Source organism: Sycon ciliatum, chromosome 4, assembly GCF_964019385.1.
Source record: "Sycon ciliatum chromosome 4, ocSycCili1.1, whole genome shotgun sequence".
Taxonomy (NCBI): Eukaryota; Metazoa; Porifera; class Calcarea; order Leucosolenida; family Sycettidae; genus Sycon; species Sycon ciliatum.
Genome location: NC_088646.1, coordinates 17130756 through 17144553, shown reverse-complemented (window position 1 = coordinate 17144553; position 13798 = coordinate 17130756). Strand labels below are relative to the sequence as shown.

The 13798-nt window shown below is 47.8% G+C and overlaps 1 protein-coding gene across 1 annotated transcript in view; it reads right to left on the bottom strand.

Annotated features, from left to right (window-relative positions):
- The window catches only part of LOC135814741 (uncharacterized), a 19134-nt gene extending 6071 nt beyond the window's left edge, over positions 1-13063 (bottom strand). The window contains exons 1-13 of the mRNA XM_065327907.1: positions 12843-13063; positions 10093-10304; positions 9621-9709; positions 8650-8777; positions 6649-7258; positions 6157-6223; positions 5759-5821; positions 4939-5150; positions 3757-3838; positions 2570-2662; positions 1976-2058; positions 1189-1302; positions 765-924 (exon numbers count right to left, since the gene is read on the bottom strand). Of these exons, the coding sequence (XP_065183979.1) occupies positions 765-924; positions 1189-1302; positions 1976-2058; positions 2570-2662; positions 3757-3838; positions 4939-5150; positions 5759-5821; positions 6157-6223; positions 6649-7258; positions 8650-8777; positions 9621-9709; positions 10093-10287 (1896 nt within the window). The 5' untranslated portion in view covers positions 10288-10304; positions 12843-13063. The remainder of the gene's footprint in view (positions 1-764; positions 925-1188; positions 1303-1975; positions 2059-2569; positions 2663-3756; positions 3839-4938; positions 5151-5758; positions 5822-6156; positions 6224-6648; positions 7259-8649; positions 8778-9620; positions 9710-10092; positions 10305-12842) is intronic.
- Positions 13064-13798: the final 735 nt, after the last annotated feature.

Below are 13798 nucleotides of genomic sequence, written 5' to 3'. Positions count from 1 at the left end.
ACATTCAGCAACAAGCACCACTGATCATGCTAGTGATGATAATGATGATGTCAAAGATGATGTCAATGATGCTGACGACGACTAAGAAGTGATAACACAAACATGTACAGTCGACTCTACTGTACTTATAACCAACTTGCATATAGGGAATTTCGTGATATAGCGAACCGTTGTCCATGTGCCATTTTGAACCCACAGTGTAAGTTCATTTCTGTTATAACAAACTTCGGCTATAAAGAACTAGTTCTCCTGCACAACGGTGTTTGTTCTATCAGGAGTTGGATATATGCATGTTGCAATACAAACCCACACCAAACTTGCATGCACACACGCATGCACACACCATGTACCATGTACCATGTATACGCCCGTCGCAAGAGAAGCACGCAAATCTACAAATGCACTGGATGTGCACCCACAGATTTTCTCTTTATAGCAACGATAGCAGATCTGATTCTGATTGAAGCAGATCAAGACAAGCGCCAGATAACTGTCTAATCCACACAACTGGCGAAGCCATGTGAATCGACCCCCAATGCACACCTGGTCTACACCACACGGAGTACATCGGAATAGGACGGCCAAGACAGTTACATATGCACACCCTACACTTGCTGGGGTAACCAGTATAGACAGCACACACACAGACAAGCACAGACACACACACATGCACATGCGCACACACACACACACACCCACACACACACACACACAGCAGTAGCAGCAGCAGCACACATTGTTTCCAGATACCTACTAGTATTTACCTGTTGTATACAGCACGCAACCAACTGAGACACCACACGACGGACATGATCAATGTTCTCCAGTGCAGTCTTCTCCGTTGGCTTCAACACAGAGCTATAAGGTGTCTTGGCTTTCAGTGTCATCATCATCAGCATCTGCGAGAGCACCTGTGAGCATGAACTGGGTACAAACAAGCGTGAACAGATTTACGCAGACAGACAGACAGACCAACAGACAGACAGACAGACAGACATACTAAGCAAGGGCCTAGGACTGGATTCTCCAGGTGAAGATACACCAGCAAGGGTGCAGCTAGAGAATTCATCACAGACAACAGTAGAAGATAGGCGAAACACACAACGGGAGCAAGACTTGATATTTCCGAACATCTATATGGTCGGGAGGCTTGCTGTTAGAAAACTGTCTAAATTACTTGAACCTAACCTGTAACCGAATATGAAGTAAGACCAGGCCAGGAAGGAGAGGAACTGGGGCACTGCCTGGAACTGCTGCTCTTCAAGAAGCATTGACCAGCCTTGCGTCCACTCGTCCAGCATTCTGCTTACAAGAAGGTGTGTATGTATGTGCAAAGTCCAAGAGCACAAACAAGGGAATTACATGCACAGACAAGCACTATTAACTGCAAACATGACATCACACATCCAAAGAAACCTTATACTAGCAGTTGAGAGTGAATCCCTACACTAGATGGACATGTACACCAATATGACGTGGAGCTTGTCAGATAACACAGAATAACACAGGATAACACAGAATAACACAGGATAACACAGAATAACACAGAATAACACACTGAAGAAGACAGATAGCACATGCACAAGGGGTGGGTGGGGGGGGGGGGATGGAGGGCAAGGGGCAGACAAATGGAGATGCATACCAATATACCTCGGTTAGACAGATACTGGGGAACGGGTAAGGAAAGAAAAAGAAAGAAAGACTGGGCAAGTCGGCAGAGGAAGCGAGAGGGAGGGAGGAGATTCAGAGAAGGGGGGGGGGGGGTGGTGGTGGAAGAGAGAGAGAGAGAGAGAGAGAGAGAGAGAGAGAGAGAGAGAGAGAGAGAGAGAGAGAGAGAGAGAGAGAGAGAGAGAGAGAGAGAGAGAGAGAGAGAGAGAGAGAGAGAGAGAGAGAGAGAGAGAGAGAGAGAGGAAGAAAATCAGTAGCTGAAACAGAGAAGCAGCAACTATCAATAACCACAATGATTACGACATACACATGCATTGGCTGATTGCAGTGATATAGCGCATGCCAAGCTCTCCACAGGTGTGACATGTGACCACATGGCTCTCTCGGTACCTGTGATTTAAGAATGATCACAGCGACATCAACACACACACACACACACACACACACACACACACACGTACACACGTACACACACAGAGACATACACACACACACAGATGCAGAGAGTGAGATATATAGACAGAAAGATAAACAGACAGAGAGACAGATAGATAGATCACATGACCCATATACATGTGCGTAAGCTCTTGCGTGTGTGTTGATCTGTACGCAAGCGACAGTGCACATACTTCTGTGGTGCCTTTCAATCCGTCATTCTTTCTTTCATTTCGAGCTGGAAGGAGACTTGATCCAATAGCGCCATTTTTTTACATTTAGCAGTTTCCTTCTTAGTCTTGTTTTCCGTAAGGAGCCACACGACATTATCGATAATTTTCATGGAGCGAAAAAGTTTCGTTACGACTCTCACCCCCCCCCCCCCCGAACGAAAAATATATTGACTTGAGAGCTAGAATTGTGCAGTGTAGTGTGATGACAGTGATCATAGAGCATAATTACATACCGCACTTGCAACTTCATCTGCCTTGGTCTGCAGCTGCTGAGAGAACACATCCACTTCTTTGGACGATGGATGAATACTAGCCAGGACATCAGACTATGGATGATAGTAAAACAAAACACAAGACAGACAAACAGACAGGCACAGCCACAGACAGAGAGAGGGAAAGAGAAAAGGAAAGAGAGAGAGGGAAAGAGAGGGAAAGAGAGAGAGAGAGAGAGAGAGAGAGAGAGAGAGAGAATTGAATACAAGGATGAATAAACATACATGTCACTGAATTAAAAAAAAGAGTGAGAGAGAAACTACACATCCACAAGAGTACCAAACTGTATGGCTTCAGCCAGGAATAGATTACAGGTACTTGCAATGGAGAGAATAAAAAAACTTACATCAGCTGTAAGATGTTACAAACAGTTAACTTGTCATTTGCAGCCAGCCCCTTTGGTCGCACATAGGGCACGCTAACTACTTGCCACTACTTGTACATATCATACTGTTGCTCTGCGCATTGGCATTTTCTTTTTTTCAGCTTGTGGCGGATACGGATTTCGTCAATCTAAGAAGTTTTCTATTGGCCGTAAGACTATGAGCTACTGTAATGCAATGTACATACTGGTAACATGGCCTGTGCATGTGAGGCAGTATGTCTACTTGAGTTTCAACCAGCTATTTTCACAGATTGACTAGAGCATTGTTTTACATGATACACTGCGCTTCTGATACCGACACAAGGCCACCAGCCAAGCTGAGAGAGTCCCTCTGGTTTTGGTGTACATTGAGTTGCAAACCTACCGCTACCTCACGTCAAAGGACTTAGTCTTCAAGCGTGACGAGCAAGGACGTGAATTATTGATATATCGTTCTAAAGCATACTCTTCCAAGAACCACCAAGGCGGTGTGGGTACCCGCCAGCAGGAGTCGGACGGTAGGACCGTGGACTCTGGGGAAGTAGTTGCACCGGCTAAACTACTAATTTCCAAGCTTCCCAGCTCTAACAGCGGGCTGTTTGAACAGGTCAAGAAAACACCCACTGACAGTGAGTGGTACCTCAGTACAATGGCAAGGTTCTGGGGAAGAACAAGATCGCTGAGACGATGAAGGACAGCACTAACAGGGCCTTACTTTCGACCGCAAGTTTCCCCCATCGGCCTTACATAGAACTAAACTAACATGCTCCTAGAAGTACTTACTAGAGCCCAGAACTGAGAGTCTCTGTCGTCCGTCACAAGCGCCAGCTGCACGGCTTTGTTCCTAAGCATTGCTGCCTCATGCCTGGAGCAGCACACAGCAACAAGGGCACAGAGAATCACACAAACAAGAGTCTTCAGAGAATCACACAAACAAGAGCGTTCAGAGAATCACACAAACAAGAGCGTTCAGAGAATCACACAAAGAGAGTGTTCGGTCAGAGCCCTTGCAGTGCTGGCACGCGACAACCTACATACACCTCAGGGGCGTTGGACACGGTACGGTCACTACGGTATTGACCGTACCACTTTTTGCCCCAGTCACCCCGTGAATCAATAAAATACACTGATTAGGTATCTAGACTTACAAATTTTTCAAATTATACTTCAGATGGCTGACCGTACCACACTAAAATACCTTCCGACGCCCCTGCACCTCTTGGCCGCTCTCATGTGAACTCTTAGTCATGTGCTACCAAGAGTGTATAAGCTCCCAAGAGTGTGCAACTGCTGATACACTTTCTATGGGGTTAGCCGACGGCGAAAACTCACACCACGTGGTGCACTGTCCCAGTTGTACGTTTCCAGCCCGTTTTTAGCAAGCAGCAGAGTAATAAAAAAGCACTCTCTGACAGAAACTCACTGCGCGTATGCAACTTGCCAGCATGATCATGGCAGATATTCGTATTGCGCACACTCTATCCTTCGTTTGTACGTAGTACAAAACGTACCTGAGACATGTGATGTGAGTTTTCGCCGTCAAAGACCCCATATGCAGAGTTGCACACTCTTGGGGGGTTATATACTCTTGGTGGTACAGTCAGACCTCGCTTAACCGCACACATCCGTTTCCCACAAAAATGTCCGGATAGGCGAGGGAACCGGATAATCGAACACACATATTGTATGTATGCATGACATATGCTGTAAATCAGAAACCGCGTGTATATGTGTGTGCGTGTATGTGTGTGTGTGTGTATGTGTGTGTGTGTGTGTGTGTGTGTGTGTGTGTGTGTGTGTGTGTGTGCGTGTGTGCGTGCGGGTGTGTGTACGTGTGCGTGTGCGCGCGGGTGTGTGTGTGTGTGTGTGTGTGTGTGTGTGTGTGTGTGTGTGTGTGTGTGCGTGTGTGTGTGTGTGCGCGTGTATTCTTCTTGCTCAGTAGCCTGCAGTACAAGAAGCACTGACCTGCAACCAATGGCAGCTGCAGAACAGGACAGCTCTCGAATAGCCAGTCCGCAGTGAAGCATTGCATTGCGTGCATCACTGCGCCGCTCATTGCTACCGTCGAGGGCAGAGGCAGAACTTCTGGGCAACGTCATGTCAAACAGCTTGTGGTGCAGCTTGACGGTGTCGGACCAATCACGGCGCTGCTGGGCTGACGTCAGATCATCCATAACCTAGTAGGAATGATCAACAGCCAGAAAAGCACATGCAGTTTGTAATCAAAACATTTCCACACACTCTCACACTCACGCACGCGAAGCACGCACACACAAAGTACAAGAACAACTGTATGTATACCTGTGGGGTTTGAAGAGCAGCAAAATCAAAATCAAAATACTTTCCACACACAACACTTACAATGTAAATGAATGCAAGTGGCTTCACAGTAAAAAGTTGCGCTATTAGAGAGGTTCCGCACTACGTTAAGTTGAGCAACTTTACGTTAGTGGGCGGGAAAAACCCGTGAATTCGCGAGTTTGCACTCCACTTCCGGAAAGTTGTCTACGGAGAGTACGTAGATAGGGCTCTGATAACGTAGCTGGTCCGTAAGTGGATTGGGGTACAAATTTATGACTCTCTCCTCAGGTCGATCTGGTCGTACACTGCCGCGTTCGGAGTTGCCAAGGGCAGCTACGTGATTTGAAAGCTCCGTATGGCGGAACCCAGATCCGCATGCAGTTTACGTAAGACTTTCCGTAGATCGACTACGTTTTTTACTAACATAATTACGTTATGCGGAACCTCTCTATTGTCAGGCGCAATGCGTGGTAGATGGTCTCACCTTCTGCACCTGTGCATCTCTGGCATCATGGGTCAGTTTCCTGGCAAACACAGTGGGGTTGTCCTGCACAATGCATTCAAGACACACGAACACAAGCATGTTAATGACGCAGGTAGGGTGTGCAGTGCTGCGATAATGTGCGGCGCACAAACACAAACGCGCGGAGCTGTTTGCAAAACGGACGGGGCTCCATTTCGTCCACAGTGTACACGCAGGCACAGACATAATACGCCTTACGTCCAAACCTATAGTATAGGTTTGTACGCACACATACAACTTGACACGCGTCAATTTGCACACCGAGGATAGCCTATGCATAACCAGCAGGCTCAGAGATTGGAGCAGACATGCTCCTTGTGACCATTGAAATGAACAAATGTTGATATGCACATGCTTACCAGAGGTGGTAAGCTGAATGCGATAGCGGATTCCAGTGCTGCTGCAGCCGAGACTTCTGGATCAAGACTATAATGGTGAAAACAAGAGCAACATATACATGCACATGCATAACAGGACTGGGTCAGAGGCATTGAGTAAAGCTACATGCATATGAGAGAGGGGGAGAGAGAGAGAGAGAGAGAGAGAGAGAGAGAGAGAGAGAGAGAGAGAGAGAGAGAGAGAGAGAGAGAGAGAGAGAGAGAGACGGAGAGAGAGAGAGAGAGACGGAGAGAGAGAGAGACGGAGAGAGAGAGAGAGACGGAGAGAGAGAGAGACGGAGAGAGAGAGAGACGGAGAGAGAGAGAGAGAGAGAGAGAGAGAGAGAGAGAGAGAGAGAGAGAGAGAGAGAGAGACGGAGAGAGAGAGAGAGACGGAGAGAGATGGAGAGAGAGAGAGATGGAGAGAGAGTTTTTGACAGAGAAACCCAACAAGGACCCCAGTTGGTTACTTACTCTGCCAGAGATAGTCTCGACTTCACCATTAGCTTGTCAGAGCTAAGCGGGTTGAGTGTGTCAGGCCGGCACAAGTGTGACGATGACATGGTGAGACCAGCCATGTGCCTGGTATTCCTCACTGGCGGGGTCTCCGTGAACGCCAGGTGCTTTTCCACGGACAACGGCTGCATCTCAACAGCTGACAAAGAGCTGTCGGCCTGAAAAGATGTGCCTGCACTGGGCTGGTGCTTTCCGATGGCCGACAGGGATGCATCGGAGTTGAAAGATGAGTCTGAGCGGGAATTTATAGGTGTGCTGGATGACGCGGCTTGTGCTCTCGACGGTGGTGCATCACGACTAGGACTAGCAATGTGGAACGAAGGAAATTCACCTCCTTCCTCGCGGTGCACAAAGACGGGTGAAGAGCCGACCAGGACGGAGTGGCGCTGCCTATCAGAGCTGTTCGGGAAACGGTCTGCAACTGATGGCTGATAGCAGGAGCGCTGACAGCGGATGACGGCTGGATGGTGTGATTGCTTCACTTCGTCCTGACACCGCATGGTCAACTCACACACATGCTCAAATGGCAGGCTTCTGAAACTCTCCAGAACTTCCCGTACGTATACGCCTGCCGGGTATATCAACAAACAAGTAAACAAACAAACAAACAAACAAGTATATACATGCACAGACACGCACCTACAAGCATGCACACATGTACACACAAGCACATAAGTTCAAACGCATGCACACATACACACGTGTGCAAACAAGCACGCGAATGTACATGTGCACACACACACACACACACACACACACACGCACACACATGCGCACACACGCACACGTGCACATACACATACACATGCACACACACACACACATCATTGGACCATTGGACGCCCATCGCCGGAGGCGATGAGAGCGATGCTACAGCAGAAGCCATAGCAGCTTGTGCTGGGATTGCACCATTCAACAGCTTGCAAGGCTGAAGAATTGACCGCCACTATTCAGCCTGGTCTACACCACACAGCTATGAAGTGGCTTTTTCTGGCCAGTGAATCCCTACTTTTTGGTCTTTTTCATTTTTTTTTCACACACACACATCACACCACATACTCCGGCATGCACTGGCTGTTGGTAACCACCCAGGAGAATGAAAGAAAAGTCAGGAGGAGTCTGAGAAAGAGAAGAAAGACGTGTGTGACCATAATCGTCGGGAATCGAACCCGCAACCTATCGATTGGAAATCGCTGCACATACCACTGCACCATATGGCACACACACACACACACACACACACACACACACACACACACACACACACACACACACACACACACACAAACACACGCACGCGCACACACACACACACACACACACACACACACACAGAGTAACCGACAGCCAATAATAGAACATCATCGTATCTGCTATCCACTGGTATCTGCTATTGCTAATATTTTAAATCCACAGTGACTAAAAATATATCTTTTAGCAGCGTACAATGTACTGAAATCAACAAGGAACCGCAAAACTGGCAGATACATGCATGTACACTATTGTACAGTGTAAACACAGTATCTATTTTCAAAGTACATGTAAGTGGAGCCACACCTGTACTACCTTTCGGCCAGGGTACCAACAGGGTACCAACAGGGTACCAACTGTCGTACGCAAGCATACATACACATACTGTAAAGTAACCCCCCCCCCCCCACCACGCTATGTCGCTTCCCAGCTGGTTTTCGGCAGGGGGCGAGGATTAGATCAAGTCGCTTCAGGAGCAGTATGATGTACAACAAAGCATTGCGTACAGCAGTGCAGGCGTCGGTTTAAAACCGTATTTCACTGTATACGCCGAAGTCGCTTCACAGGCAGAAATTCGACAGGGGGCGGAAATTAGAGATGGGGCGGATCACAGGTACTTTAAGGTATATACATACACACTCACGCACACATGCATGCACGGCACGCACACACCAATCACAGACATCAAGGACAGGAGCGCAAGCATACCACACATGCTGAGCGGATGAAGGAGTGGTGGCTGGTTTGATCCCTGTGGTGTCATCAAACCTGTCAACTCCGCCACTATGAGATGAAGTGCACCAATATCACCAGTGCCCTCCAGGAAACTACAACAGCTACAGACAACACACAAATTCAAACAGGCAGATCCTCACTCAATCGTGTGCACACACTCATACACACTTGTGCACGCGGGCACACACAAACACACGCACGCACGTACACATACAAACACAAACACACACACACTCTCTCTTATTCTCTCTCTCCCTCCTTCTCTCTCTCTCTCTCTCTCTCTCTCTCTCTCTCTCTCTCTCTCTCTCTCTCTCTCTCTCTCTCTCTCTCTCTCTCTCTCTCTCTCTCTCTCTCTCTCACGCTCTCTACCGCCGATGTACTAACCATCACACGATCCGAGGCTGTGCTCAACAGCCTTGAGTCAGAGATCACATTGTTGGTGTATCAGAAGTGCCTGATAGTGTGCTATCACTGCTATGTATTACACCTGGACAGTACTACTCGCACTAGGTGTAATACATAGCTAGTACTCCTCGCACTAGGTGTAATACATAGCTAGTACTACTCGCACTAGGTGTAATACATAGCTAGTACTACTAGCACTAGGTGTAATACATAGCTAGTACTACTAGCACTAGGTGTAATACATAGCTAGTACTACTAGCACCAGTCAATGATTATGTGATTGAACACTGCTCACAGCATTGTTCACAGCACTGCCCACAGCACTGCTCACAGCACTGCTCACAGCACTGCTCACAGCATTGCTCACAGCATTGCTCACAGCATTGCTCACAGCATTGCTCACAGCACTGCCCACAGCATTGCTCACAGCACTGCTCACAGTATGTCAATAATTATACAGGCCAGCAAGCAAAGGCATGGTTATAGCACATCACAGCACCAAAGCTACCTAACCCCCAAAGACAAGTACAAGATCATACCGTTCACATAGCTGGGAGATGTACAGCGGCGGGAAGCCGATAGTCTCCAAGTCACACAACATCTGGTCAAGCGTGGTCTCAGGGTTATCCTGAGTGCAGCAACACACAACAGTTACACAGTAGCAACATCACAAGTAAGAGATTCGGCGCTACTCAATACTTTCTCCAATGGTGGTGCTGGGGGCTGGAATCAACACCAGTAACAAAGGGTGTGGGTGGGGGATTCACCTAAGCTACTAGGCCTGTCACCATGTCTGAGAGAGAGAGAGAGAGAGAGAGAGAGAGAGAGAGAGAGAGAGAGAGAGAGAGAGAGAGAGAGAGAGAGAGAGAGAGAGAGAGAGAGAGAGAGAGAGAGAGAGAGAGAGAGAGAGAGAGAGAGAGAGAGAGAGGGCGAGAGGGAGGGCGAGAGAGAGAGAGAGAGAGAGACGGAGAGAGAAAGAGAGAGAAAAGAGAGAGAGAGGGCAAGATGTACCTCAAGGCACTGGAGCAGGTACAGGTCGACTTTGTCGGCAATGTACAAGGCTAGCTTGTGGGGTATTTCATCTCCACCGTCCTGATTCTCCTCATCAGCCTTGTCACACATTAACTTGATCAGCAATGTCCTCCATAAGTGACAGGGTGATAATGTGAGAACGTTTCCCACCGCTGCCTGCAGAGATCCTTCCATTGTGAGAGACCATAAGCCTGAGGAACAAAAGGAAAAAGAGACATACAGTATTTTCCGGAGTACACGCTGCACGCAGATTAGTTGGTCACGGAATACAGACATCTACCCTGTATTCCACGGTTCCTTTGACCATCGTAGTATATTGGCTTGCGCAATGTTCAAAGAATCTGCCCTGAGTTAGCTCCAGCACTGATTAACACCTATCGTGCTCCTGCCCGACTGTATGTTGGTGGTGAGTGCATAATGTCGGAAGAGGGCACCACGCAAGGAGATCCTCTGGCAATGCCATTTTATGCCGTTGCCATGCTGCCATTTAATCAGGAAGGCGACAAATGAGGATTCCATCCGACTCTGGTTCGCTGATGATGCCTCGGCAGCGAGAAAACTCGCAAGGATGCGTGCCTGGTGGGATGTTCTTGTTGGGGATAGCCCTAAATATGGATATTTCCTGACTCCTTCCAAATCAGTGCTGGTTGTGAAAGAGCAGTGAATGGAGGAGGCCCAGTCTCTCTTCCAGGGTACGGATATATTAATAACATGTGAAGGATCACGTTACTTAGGGGCTGCGATAGGGACCTCCCAATTCTGCCAGGAGCATATTAACAACAAAGTTCAGAAGTGGACCGATGAAGTTTTGCGACTGGCCGAGATAGCTCAGAGTTAGCCCCAGCAGCATATTCCGCTTTGTGCCAAGCCATACGAAGTAAACGGTCTTTTGTATGCCAGACGATAGAGGTTTCGGAGCAGGCATTGGAGCCACTGGAAAGGGCCATCCACCACAAGCTGATACTGGCCATTACTGGCCGTTCCTCACCAAATGACTCTATGAGACGCCTTTATGCATTGCCTTGTCGCCTGGGTGGTCTCGCGATCGTGCAACCTTTAACTTTAATACGCCAGTATGAAACATCCAAGTTCATCACTGCTCCCATAGTGCAACGAGTCAAGGGAGGCATCCATGCGGTCGGAGATGCGTTGGATGTTGTATGGAAGAGGAAAAACCAATCGAGATCATCCAATCGAAGAGGCCAGTTGGATGCACTGCCGTCTGTCATCGCGGACTCTTCGCCAACCTTTGTCCGGACAATTGACCTGGGAAGGGAGAGAGGAGCTTCCAGTTGGCTCACCTGTAAACCGTTACGCTGCCATGGGTTCAATCTAACGAAAGGCGAGTTCAGAGATGGACTGTGCTTACGGTATGGTTGGACACCCCAGCACCCCAGCAGCTGCCATCATCATGTGGATGTGGGCCGATCGCCTCTGTGAGCCATCTCTTATCGCGCCCAGTTGGTGGCTTTCCACCTATAAGACGTAACGAATTTAGAGATGTAACGGCTTCGCTTGTGAAGATCGTATGTAATAATGTGGCCACTGAGCCAAGCTTGCAACCATTGACCGGAGAGCGGCTTCGCTATCGCACAGCAATCACTGAGGACCAGGCACGTCTTGATATCGGTGTCAGCAGATTGTGCATGTGGGCAGTCGTTTCGAGCGCACACTCATTGATGTACGGGTGTTTAACCCTCATACTACCTCGAACCGCACTGCACCACTGGCCACTGTCTATCACCGACATGAACAGGAAAAACGAAGGAAGTACGAGGAGCGGGTCCGGAATGTCGAACATGCGTTGTTTGACCAAGTAGTTGTGACGGCGTCAGGTGGTTTTGGGCGTTCGGCAACCAGCCTGTACAAGAGAATTGCAGCGCTGCTGGCTGACAAGCGTAATGAACCGTATGCACATGTCATGGCATTTGTCAGGTGCCGCATTTCCTTTGCCCTCCTAAGGTCCTGTATAGTGTGCCTTAGAGGGTCTAGAACACGATTTTGAATATATCAACAAAGAATGGATCAACAAGAGCCTCCCGCCATGCTGGCGGTTTCTGAGGCAGCTATTGGTGTTTCGTATTTCTTTTAGAACTTTATTATTCATGTGTACTTGTGCAGGCTTTGTGGCCGGATTCCTCACTCTATGTGTTGAATTAAAAAAATGTAAAAAAACCTATGTAGTATAAGCCTCACCGACTTTTTTTGGTGAATTTCGAGTGTTTAAAGTGTGGCTTATACTCCGGAAAATACGGTACATGTACTAATGGACCAACACCTCTACAGAATAAAGAGCTTCAACTCATCAAGTCCATAACTGAAGTGACGGTGGCAAGTGAAACCGACCCCCGGCGGAGTGAGCACAGACTCGCTCCCTGGTGCATGCATTTGGCCATGCCTGCAACTGTACACGCGTGCGTGTGTGTGTGTGTGTGTGTGTGTGTGTGTGTGTGTGTGTGTGTGTGTGTGTGTGTGTGTGTGTGTGTGTGTGCGTGTGTGCGTGTGTGTGGGTATGGGTGCGCGTGCACGCATGTTTGCCGTCATTTGGCCAGGCACATGTATATGATCAGCAGCAAAATAAACATCAACTACTGTATCAAAAATATGCAGAACAACAACAATTAGGTGAAGGCCAGATAAGATATGACTTCGAATATTTCGTACACTCACACGATTGTTTAGACTGTTCGGGCACAAGATCTGAACAAGATCCATTCACAGAAACTTACAATTCGTTTCACACGAGCACAGACTCAATTCCAAGTTTCGCGCAAGGTTCAAAATATTCAAACTTCGGAGCCCATGTAGCTGGAAGTTTCCTCCAGATCAGCACGGCATCAAGGGCCTCCAGAAGGACAACAACTATCAAATCATACAATAAATTACAAAGAAGCCTGCGAGTGAGAATGCTGAATGACTGCTACTAGTTTTCGTACTTATTTTTATCTGCATATTTATGCCATGTTGTTCTGTTTTCAAAATTCGCGCGATTTTCGTGTGAAATTGTGGAAAGTATAGAATTTATATCGAATTTGTGCAATTATTTTTCTGCAGTCTATCTTTCCAGCTCATGCATGCTATATGCATAATAATTATGCTGCATGCTACTACATGCTACTCATGTAGATGCTAGCTGCTGTACCATATTAGTGGTAGATTTAGTATTACAATCATTATTGGTATTACAATACCAGACAGTACTAAAACCGGCCCCTTGCACTGACGGTCTGCATATCCCCTGGTTCGCACCAAGGATCGCTTGTGTGATTTTAGTACCGGCAGGGAAGCAAACTCAATCACCTACGTAAATATCTTGCGCCATATATATTTGCGTGGATGAATATCATTGGCCATTGCATTGTACTCAGGGCTAGGGAGCATGACATGGTTGTACTCACACATGTGTTGAGCCCCTTACATATGCACACATCACACACAGTGCGTGTATACACCACAAAAGGGAGCAGCACAGTAGTGTACTACGCTGAGCACACGCACGTACGCACATATCCTCACACACACACACACACACACACACACACACACACACACACACACACACACACACACACACACACACACACACACACACACACACACACACACACACACAACACACACACACACACACACACACACACACACACACACACACACACACACACACACACACACACACACACAC